General features: G+C 43.1%; 1 protein-coding gene across 2 annotated transcripts in view; it reads left to right on the top strand.

Moving 5' to 3' along the window:
• CEP192 (centrosomal protein 192) overlaps nucleotides 1-25,611 on the top strand; it is a 341,693-nt gene that overhangs the window by 201,385 nt on the left and 114,697 nt on the right. For both annotated transcript variants that reach the window (XM_077492401.1, XM_077492400.1), the window contains exons 22-25: nucleotides 12,122-12,887; nucleotides 13,017-13,165; nucleotides 20,693-20,923; nucleotides 23,647-23,772. In XM_077492401.1, the coding sequence (XP_077348527.1) occupies nucleotides 12,122-12,887; nucleotides 13,017-13,165; nucleotides 20,693-20,923; nucleotides 23,647-23,772 (1,272 nt within the window). The remainder of the gene's footprint in view (nucleotides 1-12,121; nucleotides 12,888-13,016; nucleotides 13,166-20,692; nucleotides 20,924-23,646; nucleotides 23,773-25,611) is intronic.

Below are 25,611 nucleotides of genomic sequence, written 5' to 3'. Positions count from 1 at the left end.
TCCCCCAGATCCTCCCCCCACCCCCGTGTGAAATGGTAAGGGGGTACCCCAACCGGGTGGCCCTGCCCTCCGTTATATAAGATCTGTCAGAAGAAAAGCGTGTCACAGCGGGAGCCTCCCATTGCACGAAGCAGCCCGGAAACAAAGAAGAGACACCGTGGACGAAGATGCCGGAAGAGGATCGTAGGAAGAAACCGAAGGATGAAGATGAAAGAGCCAAAGAGACTATGAAAGAAGAAGACTTTAATAAAGGAATTGTTAAAAACTCAACATTTTTAACACTTTGGTCACTTTTTTGGTGAAATGGTAGGAAAAGTACCCCCTTACCATTTCAGAGGGGGGTAGGACGGATCTGGGGGTCCCCTTGTTAAAGGGGGCTTCCAGATTCCGATAAGCCACCCCCCCCGCCTGCAGACCTCCACAACCACCGGCCAGGGTTGTGGGGATGAGGCCCTCGTCCCCCCTCTTTTGCTGCAACCTGCCCGGTTGCGTGCTCGGATAAGGGTCTGGTATGGATTTTGAGGGGGACCCCCACGCTTTTTTTTTGGTGCCGGTTCCCATTAATATCCATTACCAGACATGAAGGGCCTGGTATGCTCTTGGAGGGGAACCCATGTCGGGTTTTTTATTTTTATTTTTTTAACTAGTCGCCTGGCCTGGGGGCGACTTAGTCATGTTGTAAGTCGCCCCAAGTCGTGCTGTGATTCACTCAAGTCGTGTCCAAGTTGCCTCCCAAAGTCTCGCCGCAAGTCGTGTTGCCCCTGTGTGAATGGACTGTTAATGATATGGCATGCGCTATTATCAATTGCGCTGGCATATTATGTGTTGCGCTTATACTTGCGCCGGTTCATACGCTCACCTGATCATTTATCTGGCGCACAAATTGAGGTATGAACCGGTGCAGCGCATTCATCTTAGTAAATCGGCCCCAGTGTGTTCTTCAGCATGAGGTGGTGTGTGCTCAGTACAGCCCCCAGTGGTGACACATAAGCATGACAACATTTTACTGATCCTAAAAGGACAGTCATAAGAAAATTCAAAAATTTTAGAAAACTCCACTTTCCTTTCCAGCCGCAGGTTTTTCTGTGGTAAACCAACAGACCCTATCTTCACCCTTCACGATGGGTTCCGTTAAATCTTCAGGAGCTGGGGATCCTCAGGAAACCCACTATCCTGGACCTGCAACAGCACCTTGCCAGTAAAACTTTATGGCCTTACTACCAAAAAGTACTTTAACCCGGTGTCCAGCTCTCTAAAAAGAGAAGCATTCACAGGCAAAACCTTGTTTCTTCAGACACGAGGCCCAGGTACCATTCAGTTTGGCCAGAAGAGACACTTTGAATGGATCCAGTCAGCATGGCTGAGCTCAGCACAGCACATCTTTACTCGTGACCAACACCTTAGACACTGGCGAAAAAGGTACTCACTGTAGCGGGAGGTGTTGTAATAGGGAGGGCATTTTTTGTCTTGGGTTGTGCCTGTGTCCATCACCTGATGGTGGCCTATAACCCACATAGTAACTACTTTGGCTCTATGTCCCGTGATGTACGATAAGAAAATATTTTTCTCCTTCCTAAGAGATTTTCAGTTCTCTATCCCATGGAGGAGAAATTCACCAAGAGATGGAAAGTACGATGCGATTTTCAGTGTGAATAAAAGCCTAACTTGTCCTGTAGACAGTGCACAGATGCTTAAGGATCCAACAGATAAGTTGAAATCCCTGTTAAAATCTACCTTTTCCTTGGCAGGTGCCGTTACTCAGCCTGCAGTCGTTGCAATAGGCATCTGTCAATCCCTAAAGGACCAGTTAAGACAGGTCCATAAAGAGGTTCCTGCACAATAAGCTTGGGAATTGACTGAACTACCAAAAGCATTATGGTTTGCGATAGATGCTATTAACCACTTAAGCCCCGGACCAATTGTCAGCCTAAGGACCAGAGGTCTTTTTACAATTTGGCACTGCTTTAACTGGTAATTGCGCGGTCATGCAATGTTGTACCCAATCAAAATTTGTGTCCTTTTCTTCCCACAAATAGAGCTTTCTTTTGATGGTATTTTATTGCCTCTGCGATTTTTATTTTTTACGATATAAATGGAAAAAGATATTTTCTACTTTTTGTTAAAAGAAAAATCGAATAAACTCAATTTTAGTCATACATTTAGGCCAAAATGTATTCAGCCACATGTCTTTAGTAAAAAAAAAGTCAATAAGCGTATATTTATTGGTTTGCGCAAAAGTTATAGCATCTACAAACTAGAGTACATTTTCTGGAATTTACACAGCTTTTAATTTATGACTGCCTATCTCATTTCTTGAGGTGCTAAAATAGGGCAGTACAAAACCCCCCCAAATGACCCCATTTTGGAAAGTAGACACCCCAAGGAAATTGCTGAGAGGCATGTTGAGCCCATTGAATATATATTTTTTTTGACCCAAGTGATTGAATAATGACAAAAAAAAAGTTTACAAAAAGTTGCCACTAAATGATATATTGCTCACACATGCCATAGTTATAAGTGGAATTGCACCCCAAAATATATTCTGCTGATTCTCCTGAGTACCGGGATACCACGTGTGGGACTTTTTGGTAGCCTAGCCGTGTACGGCACCCCGAAAACCAATCAATGCCTTCAGGATTTCTAAGGGTGCAAATTTTTGATTTCACTCCTCACTATCGCAGTTTCGAAGGCCATAAAATGCCAAAATAACACAAACTCCCCCCAAATGACCCCATTTTGGAAAGTAGACACCCCAAGCTATTTACTGAGAGGCATGTTGAGTCCATGAAATATTTTATATTTTGCCACAAGTTGCGGGAATATTACAAACTTTTTTTTTTTTGCACAAAGTTGTCACTAAATGATATATTGCTCACACATGCTATGGGCATATGTGAAATTATACCCCAAAATACATTCTGCTGCTTCTCCTGAGTACGGGGATACCACATGTGGGGGACTTTTTGGGAGCCTAGCCGCATACGGGACCCCGAAAACCAAGCACCGCCTTCAGGATTTAAATATAAAACGCTACCAAAAAAAACTGTTAGCGATCGCAGGGATCAGGCCTGACTCTGCGAACGCTGCAGTTATGTGTTTAGTGTTTTGTAAGTGACAGTGATCGATCGATACTGCACTTGGGTGGGCTGGGCTAAGGGGCAATACGCAGGTGCTAGCGGGTATCTGGGCTGATCCCGCTAACAATGTGTTTGTTTTTTTGGAACCCTAAACTGCTGGGGATGCTAGTATAGATCTGATCAGATCAGATATTCATCTGTTCAGATACTATACCACTACGGGAGGTGTATGCTTTGCTCGTGGGTGTTAGCGGTACTGGCACTAACCTAGTGCTGCCTGGGGCGACGCAGACCCTATCTGACCCTAAAACCTAATTGATATCACCCACCGGTTGATCAGGGGGTTAAACCTTTATTGGGTAATTAATGGTGGGTGTCCTGATGCTATAAAAAGCAAACTAACCAGCGTCACCCGTAACACTTATACAGTGATCACTGGTGAAAGGGTTAACTCTAGGGGCAATCAGGGGGTTAAAACCTTTATTAGGTTGTATATGGGGGTACCTAACGCTATAAAAACCTGGCGGTGAACCTAAAAAATAACTAACTACTTAGCGGCACCAGTGACACTAATGCAGCGATCAGAAAAACTATCGCTTAGTGACACTGGCAAAAGGGGGTGAAAGGGTTAACTAGGGGCAATCAGGGGATTAAAACCTTTATTAGATAGTATATGGGGGTCCCTGACGCTATATAAAAACCTGATGGGGAACCTAAATAACGAAATAATAGGCTAACCAGCGTCACCAGTGACACTTATACAGTGATCACTGGTGAAAGGGTTAACTCTAGGGGCAATCGGGGGTTTAAAACCTTTATTAGGTTGTATATGGGGGTACCTAACGCTATAAAAACCTGGCGGAGAACCTAAAAAATAACTAGCTACCTAGCGGCACCAGTGACACGAATGTAGCGATCAGAAAAACGATCGCTTAGTGACAAAAGCGAGTGAAAGGGTTACCTGGGAGGGCAATCAGGGGGTTAAACCTTTATGGGGGGGAGGGTAGGGGGCTACCCTGGACCTAACACTAACTGCCCTGACAGTTTTTACAGTTACAACTGACACTAAATGCAGTGATCAGTAAATAAATGATCACTGCAATCAGTGACACGGGGGGGGGGGGGGTGATCGGGGGTGACTGGGGGTTAAAGTGTGCCTATGTGTATCTATGTGTCAGTGTAGTGTTGGTGCACTTACTAAGATGTCTTCTCTCCTCGCCGTCTGGTCAAAAAGACCACCCCGAGGAGAGTGACATCACTTCCTCCTGCCTGTTTTTACACTACACAGGCAGGGGAAGCTTCTCATTCGCCAGGAGCGATCGAGAGGGGATGGCCAGAAACCAACGGCCACTCCCTCTTCCCTGATCGCTCCTGAAACGGACCGCCGCAGCCAGCAGGAGGGGATCCGATCGGACCCCCCACCCGCTGGTAGGCAGGCACGTACGGGTACGTGATTGTGCCTGTCCGTGCCATTGTGCCAACGTATAATTACATGCAGCGGCCCTTAAGTGGTTAAATTGGTTAGCCAAAGCACCATGTAAAACCCTCCTAACTGGATTCCCTTTTCACGGGGAGCGACTATTTGGAGAAGATTTGGACAAATATATCCAAACAATTACTAGCGGGAAAAATACTCTTTTGACTAGTAAAAAAAAAGAAAAAAAAATGTATAAATGCCCTTCATTTAAACAGGCTCTTTCCCCTGTGCCACTGCGGCCTCCTCCATCAGACTCAAGAGGAAAATCCCTCACAAAGGTGGAGGGAAGACTTCTGCATTTTTCAGAAGTCTGGCAAAAGGAAATTCGGGACAGATGGGTTATCTCCACGGTAATGCTGGGTTACAAGCTGGAATTTTGGGACTTTCCACAGTTTCGTTTCCTGAGGTCAAGCGTTCCCAAAGAGCCAGAGAAAAGACAATCTGTTTCAGGCACTAGAGACTAGACCGATTAATATCTGAAGGGGTGATCATACAAATCCCCACAAAAGAGCAAGGTCTGGGGTTTTATTCAAATCTTTTTATGGTACCAAAACCAAATGTAGGTGTCAGACCCATTCTAGATCTCAAAAAATCGAAAGAATTTCCTGAAGATCCGCTCCTTTCGAATGGAGACAATCCGGTCAGAAATCTTCCTTAATACCTCTAAAAAGACTGGAGTACTTGGGTCTGATCATAGACATGGCCCAGGAAAAGGTGTCCTTGCCTCAGGCAATGATCAACTCCATAAGAGAGTTGTGTATCGTCGGGTCGAAAGGCGATCCCTCCATTTGCCTTTGTATGAGGTTTCTAGGAACCACGGTGACTTCATTCGAAGCAGTTCCATATGCCCAGTCCCGTTCAAGACTGTTGCAAAACAGTAGCCTGTCCGCTTGGAATAAACAATTCAAGATTTAGACTTGCCAATGCTGTCCCCAAGCCACAAAGCCTCAGTTGGTTACTAACTTAGAATCTGCTGAAAGGAAAATCCTTCAGACCAGTTATCTGGAAAGTGGTAACGATAGGTGCCAGCCTTTCAGGCTGGGGGAGCAGTACTAGAAAAGACAACTGTCCCGGGACAGTGATCAAGAGCTGAAAGAACCTTGCCCATCAATATCCTGGAGATTCGGGCAGGGCATCTGGCTCTAAGGGCCTGTACTTTGAGGTTACGCAATTGTCCTGTCAGGATCCAATCCGACAATGCCATAGCTGTGGCCTATATCAATCATCAAGGGGGCACCAAGAGTGTCTGAGCACAGAGAGAGGTGAACCATATTCTAACTTGGGCAGAAAGGAATGTTCCGTGCCTATTGAAAGTCTTCATTCCTGTAGTAGAGAATTGGCAGGCAGACTACTTAAGTCGCCAGCATTTATTCCTAGGGGAATGGTCTCTTCACCCCCGACATATTTCGGGCTGTTTCCAATGATGGGCGACTCCGGACGTAGTACTTCTAGCGTCCAGGTTCAACATGAAGTTAGTCATCTTTGTGGCCAGAACAAGGGATCCACTTGCATGTGGAACGGATGCATTGTCGACCCCGTGGGATCAGTTCTCACCGATCTATGCATCCCCCCCCCCCCCATTGACTCCTTTGCAGGATCAAGCTGGAAAGAAAGCTAGTAATTCTGGTAGCACTAGCACGGGCCAGAAGGTCATGGTATGCAGAAATCGTAAAGATGGCAGTGGAGGGCCCATGTTCCCTCCCACTATGGCCAGATCTGCTCTCGCAGGGACCGATATTCCATCCTACCTTATGGTCTCTAAATTTAAGGGCTTGGCTATTGAAACCCTCATTCTGAAGAAATGTGGGCTCTCCGGGTCAGTTATCTCTACCCTGCATGATTAATGCAAGGAAGCTAGCTTCCAGAACTATATATTAGAGTCTGTAGGGCTTATGTTGCCTGGTGTGAATCCAAGGGTTGGTACCCTCGGAGATGAAGGCAGAATTCTTGCCTTTCTACAATTAGCGACAGAAATTAAATTGGCCTTGAGTACTATTAAAGGCCATGTCTCAGCTTTATCGGTCTTATTTCAAAGACCGCTTGCTACACATTCTTTAGTCCGAGGTTTTATGCAAAGGGGGATGCTGCTTAATCCGCCCGTCAAACCTCCCTTGAACCCTCTGTACTTAAATTTAGTTTTGTTTGTTACAAATCAGACTTTTGAACCGATTCAGCATATTCCCTTAGTCCTTTTGACAAAGTTAGTATTTTTGGTTGCTATATCCTCAGCAAGGAGGGTTTCAGAATTGGTTGCTCTTTCTTGTAAAGAGCCATATTTGATTTTTTTTTTTTTTCATGAGGACAGAGTGGTGTTACGCCCTCATCCAGACTTTTTGCCATAAGTGGTTTCAGGTTTTCACCTGAACAAAGATATTGTCCTGCCATTGTTTTTTCCAAATCCATGTTCCAGGGAAGAAAAATCACTACATTGTCTTGACGTGGTGAGAGCAGTGAAAAGCTATTTAAAGGCAACTGCTCAGATTCGTAAGACTGATGTCTTATTTATTCTGCCATAGGATCCTAAGATTCGGCAATTTATAATTAAAACTTATGTTTTCAGGGGTAAGATTCCACCTTTTTTAAGTTAAGGCGCACTCTACCAGGGTGGTTAGTGTTTCTTGGGCAGTGCGTCATCAAGCCTCCTTGGCTCAGATACATTCACAAAATTTTATCAGCTGGATGTAAGGAGGTATGAGGATATCTCCTTCAGGCGCAGTGTGCCGCAGGCAGCAGTATAGGTCCTTAAGGCTCTGTGTCCCATGATGTACGGTAAAGAAAATAGAATTTTTATAACTGCTTACCTGTAAAATCCTTTTCTTGGACTACATCATGGGACACAGAGGTCCCTCCCCTCTTTTTGGGATTTAAGTATATTGCTTTGCTTGGGTATATTGTTGTCTATCACCTGTATGTGTCCTATAACCCATTAAGTAATTAAGGCTCATGTCCCATGATGTAGTCCAAGAAAAGGAATTTACAGGTAAGCTGTTGTATATATTTAATTTGTAAAAATAGGATTTTTATAACAGCTTACCTGGAAAATCATTTTTTGGCCTACATCATGGGACATGAGCCTTAAGTAATTAGTTAATGGGTTATAGGCCACCTTCAGGTGATGGACAATGATATACCCAATCCAGGAAGTTCTCTCCCTATATAACCCCTCCTCCTTCCAGGAGCACATCAGTTTTGTAGCAAAGCATTGTACTTAACCACTTTCAGACCGGACCAATTTGCTGGTCAAAGACCAGACCACTTTTTGCGATTCGGCACTGCGTCACTTTAACTGACAATTGTGCGGTCGTGCGACGTGGCTCCCAAACAAAATTGACGTCCTTTTTTTTCCCCACAAATAGAGCTTTCTTTTGGTGATATTTGATCACCCCTGCGTATTTTATTTTTTGCGCTAGAAACAAATATAGAGCGACAATTTTGAAAAAAAACACATTATTTTTTACTTTTTGTTATAATAAATATCCCCCAAAAATATATAAAAAAAACATTTTTTTCCCTCAGTTTAGGCCGATACGTATTCTTCTACATATTTTTGGTAAAAAAAAATCGCAATAAGCGATTGATTGGTTTGTGCAAAAGTTATAGCGTTTACAAAATAGGGATAGTTTTATAGCATTTTTCTTAATAATTTTTTTTTTTTTTTTTTACTAGTAATGGCGGCGATCAGCGATTTTTATTGTGACTGCGACATTGTGGGGGACCCATCGGACATTTTTGACACATTTTTGGGACCATTGTCATTTATACAGTAATCACTGCTATATAAATGCAGTGATTCCTGTGTAAATGACACTGGCAGTGAAGGGGTTAACCAGTGGGTGGCAGTGTAGGGGTTAAGTGTTCCTAGGGGTGTTTTACTAACTGTGGGGGGGTTGGGCTTTCATTTAGTGAACCCTGATCTCTGCTCCAATCACATGGAGCAGAGATCAGCGTCACTAGTTGCTAGGCAGAATGGAGAAATGCTGTTTACAACGGCATTTCTTCATTTGGCCGCTCCGTGAGACGATCGCGGGTGTGCCCGCAGCGATCTAGTCCGTGGGTCCCGCGACCGGACTCACGGGGTCCCGACCAAATTTAAAGGGACGTACATGTACGCCCATTTGCCTGCCCGTGCCATTCTGTCGACGTACATCGTCGTGCGCGGGTCGGCAAGTGGTTAAATCACAAAAAAGAGGGGAGTGACCTCTGTGTCCCATGATGTAGTCCAAGAAAAGGATTTTACAGGTAAGCGGTTTTAAAAATCCTATTTTTACAAATTGTATCCTCCTTTTTTATTTTATTTATTTATTTTGTGCTTTTTGCAGTGTGAAAAGTGTAAGGACTGTATTTATCAGTGTATAGCATGCGCTGGCGTATAACACACACCCCAAATTTAGGAGTGAAGTTTAAGGAAAAAAAAACTTACATTTAAATGCCCATCAATCCAGCCTTGTCAGTGTCATTTGCAGCCTTGTCAGTCATTTGCAGGCTTTCCGAAAACAGCAGAAAATAGCCGAAAGCTGCCGAGAACAGCAGAAAAGGCAGATAAGCTGACAATCGGCGGGGGATTAGCGTATAACGTGCACCCACGATTTTCCCCTGATTTTAAGGGGAAAGTGCATGTTATACGCCAATAAATATGGTATATGTTAAAGGTTAAAAAAAATGAATGAACAAAACACAAGTTTTAATTTGTTTTATAATATAGAAGTACCGTATTTATCGGCATATAACACGCACCCCAAGTTTAGGAGGGAATTTTAAGGAAAAAAAACATTTAAATGCCCATCAATGCAGCCTTATCAGTGTCCATCTGCAGCCTTCCAGTTTAAATATGGCGCTGCCGAGATACAGAGCCGGATGTCCTGTGTATCTCGTTGGCGCTCCTCTTGGCTTTTCTCGCAGTGACTGAGCAGAACCGAGCGCCGCCGAGATGCACATAGCCGAGTGTGCTCGGCTAGGCTTTGCTGCTCTCATCTCCGCTCACAGTCACGCCCATCCCTATGCTTTGTCCATCATAGGGCGGGACTGGGTGTGACACTGAGCAGAGCCTAGCCGAGTATACTCGGCTATGTGTATCTCAGCGGCGCTCATTGCTCCGCTCACAATCAGCGGGGGATCAGCGTATAACGCACACCCAGGATTTTCCCAGGATTTTAAGTGTAAAGTGTGTTATACGCCGATAAATACGGTAAATTACGAAAAAATCTGCAAGAAATAAGGAGTTAATAAGGCTGATTAGAGTAAATTAAGGGTTAATGGGTTAAACAGGAACAATTATTCAAGTAAAACATTTTTTGGGGTTTACTTGACAGGGTTGCTTTAATCACATGCCGCCCAGCCGTCACAGTTGTACTGCGGCAGAATGGCATGGCTGGGCGAAACAACGTTATATAACGCTGCTTCTCCCTGTGGCCACTAGGTGGTGCGTGGCGCTAGAGGCGCGCGCTCGCTCCCTGAACTGATGCTAGTGCCCGGCGGACTTTCACCATCGGGCTCCCATGATCGCTCAGGCACATGGAGAACCCGGAACTGTGTGTGTAAACCATTTCCGATTCTTTGAGGGGACGACCAACAGGTTGTCTGTTCATACAGTGTATGAACAGCGATCTGTTCATCTCCCTGCACGGTCCCTATCCCCCTTAAGTTAGAACACAAACTAGGACACGCATTAACCCCTTCGCTGCCCCCTACTGTTAACCCATTCTCTGCCAGTGTAATTTTTAACAGTAATCGATGCATTTTTAATGGCAATGATCGCTGTATTAATGCCAATGGTCCCAAAAATGTGTCAGTTGTCAGTGTCTGCCATAATGTCAGTCTCAATAAAAAAATCACTGATCGCCACCATTACTAGTAAAAAGAATTAATAAAAATGCCATAAAAGTATCCCCTATTTTGTAGATGCTATAACCTTTGTGCAAACCAATCACTATACGCTTATTGGAATTTTTTTTAATCAAAAATATGTAGAAGAATACTTATCGGCCTAAACCGAGGGAAAAAATATGTTTTTCTATATATTTTTTGGGGATATTTATTATAGCAAAAAGTAAAAAAAAAAAAGTGTTTTTTTTTCAAAATTGACGCTTTTGGTTTTTTTTTGGGGGTTTTTTTTATAGCACAAAAAATAAAAACCTGCAGATGTGATCAAATACCACCAAAAGAAAGCTCTATTTGTAGGAAAAAAAGGACATAAATTTTGTTTGGGAGCCACGTCGCATGACCGTGCAATTGTCAGTTAAAGCGACGCAGTACCGAATCCCAAAAAGTGTTCTGGTCTTTGGCCAGCCAAATGGTCCATGGCTGAAGTAGTTAAGCTGACTTAATTTGCAGACCAAAGTTCATTCCTTTGATCTGTAAATGAATAAACAGAAGGACAGAGAAGATGCAATGTTTATTTTTATCTGTCTTTCAGCTGAGCAATGTTGTTGATCAACATTGCGGACTGCTTTTTTAATTTTATTTTTTGACAGCTGTGGTCAGCGACTGACAGTTAAAATAACTGAGCCTGAAAGTATCCTAGAAATGCTGGCTTAAGAGTGTGTGTGTGTGTGTGTGTGTGTGTTTGGGTGGTTGTTTGAATCAAGATCGCGTTTTTTTTTTAAAATGATTTTTCCTGCTGTGCGGTATGTGCTGCTTTTACTGAACGATGTGCTGGTTTTTACTCCCTGCTATGTGGGAAGAAAAACTGACAAATCGCTGCTGTGTGTAGAGAGCCCTGTGTTTATCTACATAGGGCTCTGGCTGAGCGCATGAGACTAATCAGCAGGTCCTAGCCATAAATCATTGACTGGGACCCACTGATCGGCTTGTGCTGCAGTGAATTACGGTACAGCCAGAACGGTTGGCACGCGCCCTCTACCAGGAAATGCCAGACCACATACATGTTTGATGTAGCGTAGTGGGTCCACCCTGCCATAGTATAAGTGCGGTGGGTGGTCCTGAAGCAGTTAAAGCATTTGTTACCCCAACACTTCATATTCCTGATATGTGCCTGCTTTGCCATGTACTTTGTATGAGAAAGTATCTTGTCTTCTGTATTGCTTTCTTTATGTGAAACCCCTGGTGATTCTGTCAGTCCCTCTGCTTTCTTTTATAAAATGACCACACTAGGCAGCAGAACACAGTGATCAGTTCTAGCTGTGCTGGGAACTCTGTGTGCTCTCCTCCAGTGATTCAACTTCTGACATGCCCCAACTGCACAGCCATTCACTGAGAAGCAGTGTGCCGCTTCTCACCCAGCAATTATGCAGCTAAGAAAACGGGGAATGTGATCACTTATCAAAAAGGGAAAAGGGTATTTTTTTTTTTTTTTTTTAATATCTCTACATGTTTGTTTTTTATACTCTATGGGCTGTTTTACAAGTTGATTCTTTACAATCACTTTAATCTCTGCTGTCCTATGGGTGGTGTGTGCGATTCACCGTTGCACTGCCTCTCTCTTTCTTAAAATAAATGAACACTTTTGTTTTATATGGTTGTGTTTTATTTTTTATTTTTTTTATTTTTTTTTATGGATTTAATTTAAAGCTGCTTAATTTCACTGAAACATATTTTTTGTTTTATTTAGACCAATAATACAATTGAGCTGAGCACAACTATAGTGAGAGCCAGTCCTACACCTTCAGAAATGCAGCTTGTACGCAATGACAATTTATCTTGGGAAGACGACAAAAGTCAGATGACCAACAAGCTTACCAAATTGAGTAAAAGTCCATCTGCTTTTAGAACTGTAACGACCAATGGTCCCGGATGTAAAACTGAAGACCCTAAACAACTGTATCCTACATCTTTATGTGGCAAAGACCATAACACTTTCTCAGGGCAAGAACATGGCACAAAATCAAGTCAAATATTGCCTTCTGCAACTGTGCCCCAGTCAGCTCAGCTGGAAAAGTACACTGTAATGCAGCCCTCTACTAGTACGCAATGTGTGTGTGTCTCTGGCTTTAAACAAACTGTACCAGAAAGTGATGTACAGAAACATTCATCAGCATCTTCCCTCTTTTCTGGACAAATCCTATCCAGCACTGCATTTACGCAACCTCATTTTGGAAATGTAAATTCATTGACTGCTTTTTCTGGGGGGAACCCTGGTCTCTATGGAGCTTCTACTGGATATACCAATTGTAATTTTCCCACTCACAATATTCAAAACACAGTTCCTGGAGTCCCTTTAAGTGCAAATATCAGTCCAGGATTACTAGCTACTTTACCAATGAGTAGTTACACCACAACCAATCAGAATATTGACCATCACGTCCATTTGCTTGAAAGCCAGTCTGGAACAGATGGAATTTCTCAATGGGCAGCCTCCAGAATGTCATCTGGATTTGGTAAGTATATACACAATAATTCTGAAATCGCTACAGTGTCTGTTGAATTATTAAAACTTATACTGGTATGTGTATCTCTAATAACATTTTTTTTTCTTATTTTTTTTTCCCCCTCTTTTTAAATTTGAGGGCAAGTCTTGGTCCCTGAAGAGATTACTTTCCCCAGTGCCTGTTGTGTTGGAATTGCATCTCAAACATCACTGAATATATTTAACCCAAATGAAAGATGGATGCAAGTTAATATTGGAGTTTTTAGTATTGCAATAAATGGAGAAAAAGTAAGTGATGCTGCCAAGTTGAGAACCAGTTCTAGATTCTCACAAATATTTAAACTGTCTATATTTATATTTGTGTATATAAAAGAGCTTTTTTTTTTTTTTTTTTAACCCCTTTTCCCCCCTCTTTCTCAGAACAGTTATTTACCATGATGTGTCAACTTGTCAGGGATTGACATCTGAGTGCAAAAGTTGGGGGCTTTAGGTATGGATTATGTGAGAGCAAAGTAATGCCACTGCAAGGGAAGTTTTTTGTTCCAATCTTTGTGAAGACTAAGACCCCTTTCACACCACACCGCCCATAGCGTGGGCGGTAAAACGCTGCTCTTTTTAGCTGCGTTTTACTGCCGGATTTGCGGCGCATTTCGGCCGCTAGCGGGGTGCTTTTACTCCCAGCTAGCGGCCGAGAAACGGTTAAAACCGCCCGCAATAGCGGCGTTTTGCAGGCGGTATTACAGCGCTGCCCCATTGATTTCAATGGGGAGCAGTGGTAAACACACCGCTCCTTCACCGCTCCAAAGAAGCTGCTGGCAGGACTTTTCCCTGACGTTCTGCCAGCGCACTGCTGTAGTGTGAAAGCCCTCGGGCTTTCCCACCACAAACAATGGTGCAGCTTTTTTAGGGCAGATTGCAGGCGCTATTTCTAATGCTATAGCGCCTGCAAAACGCCCTGGTGTGAAAGAGGTTCAAGAAGAACATGTACTTTACAAACAGCTGACATGCAGTTCACAGATGTTCAGAGCTGGAAAAACATCAATAAGAACTGAAAGGATATCCTTAAAGTGTGAACAGTCTCAGATGATACACAGAGATTGAACAAATCTCCCTACTGTCAGGGCTGGTCAGCCCTTCTTTCTCTGAGCTGGCCGCTCAGCTGTCAGCTAATTGCCAGCTCTCATCTCTCTCCACAGTTTACCAGCTGTTGTGGATCTGCTCATCAGTCCCGCCTACTTAAATATCTGCATCTCACGTCATTCCTGCCTTCGCCTTGGTCACATCACAAGAAACCATCGAATGCGTTCCTGTTTAAAGACTGGCTTTGCTGACATCCCTTCTGGCTCCTTATCCTGCTTTCTGTTCCTCTACTTGGATCCCTGACTTCTGACCTGGGTGATTACCCGATCCGCTTACTGGACTCTGGCTGTGCTTTGACTACAGTTACTCTATTTACCTTTTTATTTTTATTAATAAAAATGTGATTTTTCTGTACTTCTGTCTGTCTGGTTCATGGTTTCTGACAGTAGGCAAAGGCCATGAATTCAGAAGATAGTCAATCCACTTGTTGGTAATATATTTTTTCCAGATTGGATGAGCAAGATCACATCATGGATCAGTTTGCCAAACTCACCTGAGTCGTGCGGCTCACCTGGAATCCCCCACTGTGGCTGCTCTGATACAACATGAGTTGCAGGCCATCCCTACTGCTGCACCAGTCTCTGTGCAGGCACCCGCCTTGAGTATTAACTCTGAGGTATGTCTGGTTCCACCCTGCTTCCCCAGCGATTTGGGCGTGATCCAGTTTAATGCAGAGGGTTTCTCAACCAGGTTGAAATTTACTTTGAGATGCTGCCCCAGGTGTTTCCCACGGACAGAAGCAAAGTAGGTTTCGTGATATCTTTGATTTCTGAGAGCGCCTTGGCCTGAGCAAACCCTCTATAGGAGATGCCAAAACCTGTTGTCTTGCGTTACCCTGACTTTGTGGCCTCCTTTATAAGAGTATTTGACGTTCCCGCTCGCTCCGCTTCTGCTGCCAAGTGCCTCGTGTCCATCAGAGTATGAGACCTGTTGCCGACTATGCCATTGAGTTCCGTACTCGGGCAGCAGAGGTTGTTTGGAACAATGAAGCTCTTGTGGCTGCTTTTTCTCATGGTCTCTCGGATTCCATCAAGGATGAGATAGCAGACCGAGATATACTCGCTGAGCTGGAGAGCTTGATCTCGTTTTCCATCCTCATTGACTCCAGACTCAGAGAGAGACTTTCTTTTAATGAGTGCTTGCGGAAGCCTCTTGTACATTTGCCTCCGAACTTTGCAGTCCCACCCATGCCTCCCTCACCTCCCATGCCTCCTGGTACCAAGTTGGTCAGTGAAGATGAACCCATGTACTTGGCTTCACGCATCTCTCTGCGCATGAGAGCCTTTAGGAGTAGGGAGAGATTGTGCCTTTATTGTGGCCAAGCAGGTCACTTTTTGAAGTCTTGTCCTACCCATCCAGGGAACGCCCAAACCTTGAGGTCCTGTCATGGACAGACCTTAGGTGGCATTGTTTCGTCCCCAGTTATCCAGAAGGATAAGCCCTTGGTTTCAGTCACCCTTTCTTGGGCTGAGTCGTCCATCGAGATGGTCTCTAATCAACTCTGGGGCTGCAGGTTTGTTCATTGATGCTGCCTTTGTATCGCAGCACTCGATTCCACTGCAGCTGCGTGACACTCCACTTGCCATTGAGGCTCTTGACTGGAGACCCCTACTGTCCATGGCTGTAGGGGCTCTTCACCATGAGATAATCCAATTCCAAGTTATTTCCTCACCTAGGTTTCCGCTGGTTATTTGTTATCCCTGGTTAAAGGCGGGAGGGGGGACGTCCCCTCCCGCTCCTCCGGCATAACAGCCGAGCAGCTTTTAGCCTCATCGGTTGTTATGGCTGGATAGCCAATCGCCCGCTGAAAAAAACTGCAGGTGCGGGCATCATCCCGGTATAACCCCCAGGAGCCGAGTACGCAGATCTGCGTACGCTCGGCGGGAAGGGGTTAAACAGTTTGTTAGGGGCACTCAGCATTAAGCAAAATACCATTGTTATCACTAAGAGTGTTGCTCACATAATTTTTTTTTTTTATATATATATATTTTTGACACCTGGAATGCAACAAATCCAACAATGCCTCATTGATGAGGGTTTGCAGATTAGCAGAAATAAATGCAACATGTCTTACAACAAAAACAGGGGAATGGGCAGGCGGATTTGGAAGGGGGAAGCATACAAGTCAACGTTTCTAAAGGGGGTATCCTCTTAGCGATCCTAAGTAAACACATGACCCATGCTATAGATCGACTTCATCATTTCTTCTATCATTTCCCCATGAGGCGGCCATAGAGGACCCGACCAGCTCCACCCCCAGAGGAAGGGGCAACAAGGCCTCCATCAAACCTCCATCTAAGGTTACAGCCGTCCAGGCCCTCCCCAGGACAACCCAGGATGGGAGCCCCACCAAGGCATTAGGGTTATAGGTAAAGTGCCTTGCTTAGTGCAACCAGCAATATATTACAAGAACAATAACTGAAAAAGTACAGCAAAAAGTATAAAGAAAGTGGGGTAAGTAAGAAAAATAAAGAAACTAGTATGATTTTCTTTTTTCGCCCTGTCCTGCTGAGCTCGTGTGCAGAAGCGAACGCATACGTGATTGGCAGTCCTATATGAAAGCTGTGTTCAAACCACACATGTGAGGCATCGCCACGATCGGTAGAGCGAGAGCAAGAATTATAGCCCTAGACCTCCTCTGTAGCTCAAAACATGCAACCTGTGGATTTTATTTATTTTTTTAAACCTAGCTTATGGAGATTTTAAAGGGTAAAAATTTGTCGCCATTCCACGAGCGGGTGCAATTTTGAAGCGTGGCATGTTCGTTATCAATTTACTCGCCGTAACATTCTTTCACAATATAAAAAAAATTGGGCTAACTTTACGGTTTTATTTTTTCATTAAAAAAAGTGTGCTTGTAAGACCGCTGTGCATAATATGGTGTGGCAGAAAGTATTGCAACGACCACCATTTTACTCTCTAGGGTGTTAGAAAAAAATATATAATGTTTGGGGGTTCTAAGTAATTTTCTAGCAAAAAAAAAATGTTTTAACTTGTAAACGCCAAATCTCAGCAATAGGCTCGGTAACAAAGTGGTTAAGAAAGTTATTCTGTCGATTTATGCAGTTCAGTTTTGGGCACCAGTTCTCAAAAAGGATATCGGGGAACTGGAGAAAGTACAGAGAAGGGCAAGCAAACTGATAAGAGACATGGAGGAGTTCAGCTATGAGGAAAGATTAGAGGAACTAAATTTATAAACTCTTGAGGAGAATAAGGGGGAGATGATCAACATGTTCAAATATATAAGGGGTCCATATAGTGAACTTGGTGGTGTTGTTCTCTGTACGGTCAACCCAGAGGACACGGGGGCACTCTTTACGTCTAGAGGAAAAGAGATTTCATCTTCAAATACGGAAATGTTTCTTCACAGTAAGAGCTGTGAAAATGTGGAATAGACTCCCGCCAGAGGTGGTTCTGGCCAGCTCAGTAGATTGCTTTAAGAAAGGCCTGGATACTTTCCTGAATGTACAAAATATAACTGGGTACTAACATTTATAGGTAAAGTTGATCCAGGGAAAATCCAATTGCCTCTTGGGGATCAGGAAATAATTTTTTTCCCCTGCTGTAGCAAATTGGAGCATGCTCTGCCGAGGTTTTTTTGCCTTCCCCTGGATCAATTGTGGGCATAAAATTGGGTTTATTGGATTATTTTTTATTTTATTTGTTTTTTTAGGTTGAACTGGATGGACTTTTTTCTGCCTAACTATTTAACTATGATTTGCAGAAATGCCTTAAGGCATCGAAGTGTGATGAGCAGCCGTGGGATGCATCTAAAAGGGGGTCAGGGCTGACATTGAAATTCATCTCCTGCAGGAATACTATCTGGGCACTCAGGCATTTCAGCTCCAGCCATAATTGGTTGCTCTTGTGTGGAGAGCAGAGACCTAGCATGTTATAAGGCGGTACCTTAAGTGATATACCTGAAGCCAGTGACGAACGAGCCGTCTATCCTTTGCAGCGGATCTGGTGTGGGCAAAAGCGACCTTAAAATCAAAATCAACAAACGAAATTTAAAAAATTAAAGTGAAAAAAGAGGGAGGAAGATAATTTGAAAAGAGGGAGGGGTGGGGGACAGTAAGACGCAGAAGTAAGAAAAAGAACACAGACCAGACCTGTACTAGCAGTTCTGGCATAATACACAGCTACAGGGCAGGTTTGGGGTAGAATTAAAAAAAACAGAAAACCCCCAGACACTGGCCGAAATAGGTGAGGCCTATATAGGGAATGTGGGGTCCACTGCCCCGTCCAGTCCATAAAATCAAATAACTAAACTATGGAGGGGCACCCTGACTAGGATCCTGTAAAGGTGCAGAACAGGCATTGGAGTGCAACATGCATTCAGCTCCAAAAGGCAGGGGTGAGATTTGCTGAGCACGGAGTAGTTCAGATGGACTGTAAATTCAGTCTTCCATGGTGCAGGTCTGTGATTTCAATAATGTAGCCAGTAAGGCCATACAACCAGCTCAGGTTATAAATTTGTGGAGAAGGACCCTCAATCCCTCATTTGTGACCACGGGAACGTTGCTTGCCACTTGCCGGAAGCCATGGCTGAGGCATCTGGGGAATCGAGAGGTCTGGAATGCTGCGCCAATCTGGGATGTCAACTGGTTCATGCCCCAGGGTTTACAGGATGTGGGAGAAGATTATCTTTAATGCATAGTAGTATGGCCCATCAGCCATTTTTGGACGCCTGCAGGCTGAATGAAAAAGCCCATTGATATATAAGGCCAGCGGATTGAATCGTGGCCGGCAGGTGGCAAAGGGCCCTGAACTGCATAAGGGTGCACCTGGTGAGGTCTTGGTAGAAAGACGGGTACGTCCCAGTCAGACTTGTCTGTTGTGCATTTTTTGCATGATGCGCTCTTTAAGTGTATTCTTATGAAGCTTCCAAATTATATCCCTGGGGTTGTCTGGGGTCCTGAGTGCCCTGTAGGCCCTGTCTATTTCATTCAGGGCCGTGGCTGGGAGATTCAAAATTTCACATAACACCCCCTGTAGCGTGGGGATTATATCCTTAGGTGCAGTGGCTTCCGGCAGGCCGCAGATGTTCACCCGGCTGCTGCGATTCTCAGTCTTCTAGCTGTCAGAGGAGGGCTTCTATTTTCTGACATAGAGCATAGGACTGATCTCTAAGCATGGAGAGATCAAGCACAGCCTCATCAAATTTCTGCTCAAGAGTCTCAAGCCTGTGGCCCAGCTCAGTAGTGTCAGTTTTCAGTTGCTCAATATTTTGCTTAAGTCTGTTCAATCCAGCTAGTGAAGCGTTCTAAGTCTTCTTTTGTAGGAAGAGACCATAGGTGCTATCTAACGTCCCTATCCCCTGCCATGTTGGCACTCTCGGAGCCCTGGTCTTGTGCTGTGATGGAGTGGGGGGAAACGGGGATAGCATTGCTTAAGCGAGGGAACGGTGCTTGCTGGGCCTCGTGGTGCTGCGGGTTGTTCATTCCGGAGCCGTCTTGGATTTCCCCTTCTGTTGGCAAGGAGTGTCTGAGAAGAGGGATTCTAGTGATCCCTGGCAGTCTGCTAGGTTCTTTTAGTCTGCGAGGATGCCCGCCTATGTTCTGACATACCCTGTGGCAAAAAATGGTTGAGAATCGTCCCTTTAGCTGCCGTTTTTAAGCTGTGGACCAGACAGAGCTCAAGCACCGCACATCTCCACTCCTCCATAGTCAGACCACGCCCCCCTCAAAGCTGGAAGATTCGTTTTTGAAGTGGCATCTCATTGCCCTGCTCATCAGTCTAAGCCTGATTGACCCACATGCAGTAATGCTAAGAGGTCCATTTGATCTGGTGAGTCTAACCACTTTGGGGGGGTTGTGAAGCACAAATCACTTGTGTGAAATTTTAGCACCACAGCACTTCGGAATATTGATTGCACATCAGCACTTTTAAAGAAATATTGTATTTGGGACTTTTTTTGCAATCTAATTTGGACTTTCACTGGCTATGTGCTTGTCACTTTATTTATTTTTTTTTTTTTTTGATTTTTGCTTTGATCTTTACCTCCCATTATCTACTTTTCACATCTATGCACGGCACTTGCACATATAATTGATTTGGCACAATCTTTTCACCATTGATTTTTAGGACACTATATGGACAACGTTTGCACATTGCAGTTTAACATTTATTGTATCATTTGATTTATATAAGAACATATTTTGCATATTGTACTTTATTTTTTTTATATATCATTTATTGAATGCACCAGATATCCCTTGGGTCACTTTGTCTTTAGCATTGCAATTTTGATTGTAGTTTGATTATTCACATGTTTAGAAAGTGTGTTTTTAGTGCTGGCAGCTTTAATTAGATTAACATAGCAGCTCAGAGTTTTACATCTTTACAAAAAGAATAAAAAATACTCTGGCTATTGGTAAGAGGTTTAACGATTAGGCAATACATCAGCTGATATACATGCCAGGTGGTGTCTGTTATTCATGGTGGGTATTTGCTCTCAAGTATGTGGAATGCAGGGTTATGTGCTTTTAATTTGACCCTCTTTGGGATGGTTTACTTTTTGATGTGTATGCTCTCACTATCTTTACAGTATTTGAGAATAGTGGTTGTGTAAGGGTTAGCTCCTGCATTGAAAGAAATGTCCGTTTTGTAATCTCATCTGAATAATTACAAAAAAAATTTGTTTATCTTGAAAATTTGTTTTCTTTTCTGCAGATTGACATTGGGGCTCACCAGTGTCTGGTTTTTAAGAACAAGACAATAATTGGGCCTCGAGCAGCTGAAGACATAAGAATTCTCCTCCTGCCCCAGAGACCTGGGCTTTTCCAGTGTGTTCTGAGTGTATCTTCTTGGCCTGTTTCTGCTGACACTGAGACGATTGTAAGGGCAGAAACAATGGCTTCTAAAGTTCTTCTTGTTGCGGTTTCAGAATATCCATTAATTGAGGTAACTTCAAATGTCTAAATTATCAGGGTGAAAATTAAAATATGGCTATTGAATTATTTATCGGCTTTAAGAGCTGTATATCCCAAACTTTCATCTGAAAACGTACAATGCAATCATTTTAGGATTATACTACATGGAATTGTGTTTGTATCTTTCAGTTTATGGTTATACAGGTTTTAACCTAGTAACTCCACTTTTATTGAGGAAAAAAAAAAAAAACATCCCCCTCTGGGTGATATATGTACATTACAAGGATTTTAACAGTCCTTCCTTTTGTTCTGAAGAAATCCCTGTGTGTTTGTCCATGTGGTGAGTGAATCTAATGAGTGGTTCCATAATTATCAGCTGCTGCACCAGCAGGGCTCTGAGGGAACTTGCCAGGGTCTTCATCCCTTTAGATATAATTTCCTATTGGCAATACCTCACCAATAATGATATTTTTGTTGCAGCTGATGCCTGAAGTCTGACTGTTTCTGAGGGGCGTTCTGTACACATTGTGTGTGTACAGAACACCTTCAGATAGCCATATTGCATTGCAGTTTACAGAAAACGACTGTGGCTGCAGATTAATAGGAACGGTACATTTTTAATAAGATTCAATTACAATATGACGAGTCACACTTGTATACACTTTTTTTTTTTCCCCACCGGTTCCCGACCAGCGCATGCTAATATACGCCGGCAGAATGGCACGGTTGGGCAAATGGACGTACCTGTAAGTCCCTTTTTAAATTTGCCGCCATGCCATAGCGCGCTCGCACTGACATGGAGTTCCTTGAGTCGGGTCGCAGGTCCAACGGACTCGATCGCCGCAGGGATACCCGCAATCGCCTCACGGAGAGAAAGAACGGGGAGATGCTAATGTAAACGAGCATCTCCCCATTTTGCCTAGTGACACTGTCACTGATCTCTGCTCCCTGTGATCGGGAGCAGAGATCAGTGACGTGTCACACGTAGCCACGTCCCCCCCCCCAACAGTTAGAAACACTCCCAAGGACGCGCTTAACCCCTACACTGCACCCTAGTGGTTAACTCCTTCACTGCCAGTGTCATTTACACAGGAATCCGTGCATTTGTATAGCACTGATTGATGTATAAATGACAATGGTCCCAAAAATGTGTCCGAAATGTCTGATGTGTCCGCCATAATGTCGCAGTCACTATAAAAAATCACTGATCGTTGGCATTACTAGTAAAAAAATTTTTTATAAAACTGACATAAAACTATCACCTATTTTGTAAACGCCGTAATGTTTGTGCAAACCAATCAATAAACTCTTATTGCGAATATTTATTATTTTTTTTGACCAAAAATATGTAGAAGAATACGTATCGGCCTAAACTGAGGGAAAAAAAACATTATATATTTTTGGGGGATATTTATTATAGCAAAATGTAAAAAATAATGCGTTTTTGCTTTTTCAAAATTTGGCGCTTTTTTTTTGTTTATAGAGCAACAAATAAACGCAGGGCTGATCAAATGCCACCAAAAGAGCTCTATTTGTGGGGGGGGGGGAACGACGTCAATTTTGTTTGGGAGCCACGTCGCACGACCGCGCAATTGTCAGTTAAAGCGGCGCAGTGCTGAATTGCAAAAAGTGCTCTGGTGAGGAAGGGGGTAAAATCTTATAGGTTTGAAGCGGTTATCTGACAATTGCGCGGTCGTGCAATGCTGTACCCATACAAAATTGATGTCCTTTTTTTTCCCCCACAAATAGAACTTTTTGGTGGTCTTTGATTGATTTTTATTTTTCTTGCTATAAACAAAAAGCGTAAATTTTGAAAAAATATATTTTTTTTACGTTTTGCTATAATAAATATTCCCCCAAAAAATATATAAAATAAATAAGTCTTCCTCGGTTTAGGCTGATATGTATCTAAAAAATGCAATAAGTGTATATTTATTGGTTTATGTAAAAGTTATAGCGTCTACAAAATAGGGAATATATTTATGGCATTTTGATTATAACCTTTTTTTGCTAGTAATTGCGGCGATCTGTGATGATTTTTTTTTTTTCAAAACTGTGACATGGGGCGGACAGCTCAGACACTTGACACTTTTTTTTTTTTTTTCTTGGGACCATTGACATTTATACGGCGATCAGTGCTAAAAGAAAAAAAAAAAAAAAAGATTACTGTATAAATGTCATTGGCAGGAAGGAGTTAACACTAGGGGACAATCAAGGGGTTAAATGTTACCTAGGAAGTGTTTCTAACGGGGGGGGGGGGCGGGCTCTGCCGGGGGAGGAGATTGATCGTTGTTCCGAAGTATAACTGCGGCGACTGGTCGGGAACCAGTTAGTGATTCCGAAGTCTTATTTTGAACTTAAGACAAACATGTTATACTTGCCTGCCCTGTGCAATGGTTTTGCATAGAGCAGCCCAGATCCTCCTCTTCGTGGGTCCCTCTTCAGTGCTATGGGGTTTGGCTAAGTATTAGGGGTCTGAGGGGGATGCTGTACACGGAAGGCTTTTTATCTTAATGCTTTAAGATGGGAAACCACCTGCCTTATTCTGCCACTTTAACTTCATCCTCAACCAACCTGGGTATTTACATTGGAAGTTCCTGCTTTAATAGAAGTATTTATCCTGGTGTCGGTCTGACTATATATAGAGTTTTATGTTTTTTTTGAGCACATGGCAGCAATGCTATACATTTTTTTTTTTTTATACTGTTAATGTTTTATTTTTATATTAAGTGTTTATGTTCTTGTTCCAAACAGGTAGACACAGGAGCAAGTGAAGGCATAGACTTTGGTGATTTATCATCTGGCAGTTGGAAATCTCTTCCTCTGAAATTGATTAATAAAACTCATGCTACAGTGCCTATCAGACTTATTATTAGTGCTGTAAGTTAATCTGTTAATTTGTATTATGGCTTATTTGTCCCTTCTTTAAAAAATGTAGTGTCCAAATTGTGGATTTATTTATTAGAGAACTATGGGTTATATTTTTCATCTGTACCCTTTTGATGTCATGATATGAAGATCATTATGTGACTACTTACCTCCTTCTAAACTTGTTTGGCCAGTAATAAAAGGTCTTAAACCAGAAGAGATGGTATAAGAAAGGGGTGCCCAACCTTTTGAAGAGCGAGGGCCACTTAAGCAAATTGGTAACTGGTCGTGGGCCACAATGAGCGGAGTGGGAGGATGACAGGTTCGTGTCCCTGGACAAAGCCTACTCTACTCTATGGGCCCTCTGATCCAAACCAATTTGCCCAGATGGAAGAGGCAGATCCCTTTCTATTTTTTTTAGGTAGGCGAGTGTAAACAGACACAAGTCCGTTTACATATGCTGCTCCATAGAGGTGAATAGTAACTCCAATTAGGTCAGACCAATCATATGAAAGGGGCCTAAGGCTGCTTTCACACTGATGCGCTGCGATTTGCCCAAACCGTGGGTGCAGCGTAGTGAACCTGTGAATTTTCTGCAGGTTAGCTGCACTATGCCGTAAACTTTTATTATATCCTGCAGGTGTGGCGCTCTTTCTGAAGGCACAAAAAACCCCTCCGGTAATAACAGGAGTCTATGGCTCAATGCAGGTAACCCGCAGCTGCACTGCACCTGTGGATCAGTTTGAAAGCAGCTCAGTAACCACTGAAAAACAGATATATCCATATATACTGTGAATTTAGTAGTAAACTTACCTTTAATAACCGTCTTCCATTCTGGTATTGCTGGCTGTTGCTGTCCTAGGCAGAATGCATTTGGTATCACTCCGCCTGTGTCAGGAGCGGGCATTATACAGGGAGCACTTGCTTCCACTACCAGCGGCTTCACAAAACTGCTGCTCTGGGATGGCGGGTTGGCAACCCGTGATCTGGGCTTGCCAACCTACCATTTTAGAACAGGTTGAGGGCCACATGTGGCCCCCGGCCCACTAGTTGGGCACCCCTGGTATAAAAGGATGCAGCTTTCCATAAATGGGGAAATAGAAAAACATGATTCCCCCCTGTATTGAATTGTATTGTAATTGTACTGTCTGCCCTAATGTTGTAAAGCGCTGCGTAAACTGTCGGCACTATATAAAGCCTATATAATAATGATTCTCTTCTGATCCATTCAAGCTCTTTTGGGCAGAGATCCCTTGTCTGTGGCCATCTGTAGACGGTGATGTTTGAGAGATTTAGTATGATGTCAGTTTGACTAGTAAGAGAGACAGACATATGTGAATAGTTTCTCCCCAGTTAACTACCATTGGAGCTGCTTATCAGATTGCGCTCTGCCTGTATATTCTGTTTATGATTTCTTCATAGTTCAAACACATATTGGCAAGTACATCTGCTTTTACTCACCCCTTATGCCTTGGTATTTGTTGCTGTAGAAAGGTGGAACATATATTAGGATGGCTAGTTCTATTTGCTATAGTTGAATAAAATGTTGGTGCTGAATGCATGGGAAATGTATAGCTTAAAATGCATTAAAAGAAATGTTTGTGCACATTAAATCTTCAAAATCCTAGTGGTATGGTGTTGGATTATATTTTTCAATATAAAGTCAAAGTGTGTAATAAGAGTGGCCATCAGTATAGGGATATACCAAAGAATTTAAAGCAGACCTGGCACCAGATCTTGTGTGTTGTTTTTTTTTTTTTTTTTTCACTAAAGTACAGTAATTGTAACACTTATTTATTACTAATTTAAGTTTATATAAGAGATATTCATTACCTCTCCCAGAGATCACAG

Source organism: Lithobates pipiens, unplaced genomic scaffold (assembly GCF_037356315.1).
Source record: "Lithobates pipiens isolate NorthernLeopardFrog02 unplaced genomic scaffold, aLitPip1_a1.2 Scaffold_19, whole genome shotgun sequence".
Lineage (NCBI taxonomy): Eukaryota > Metazoa > Chordata > Amphibia > Anura > Ranidae > Lithobates > Lithobates pipiens.
Note: the sequence above shows the minus strand (reverse complement) of the source record. Positions and strands in the feature narration are given on the sequence as shown.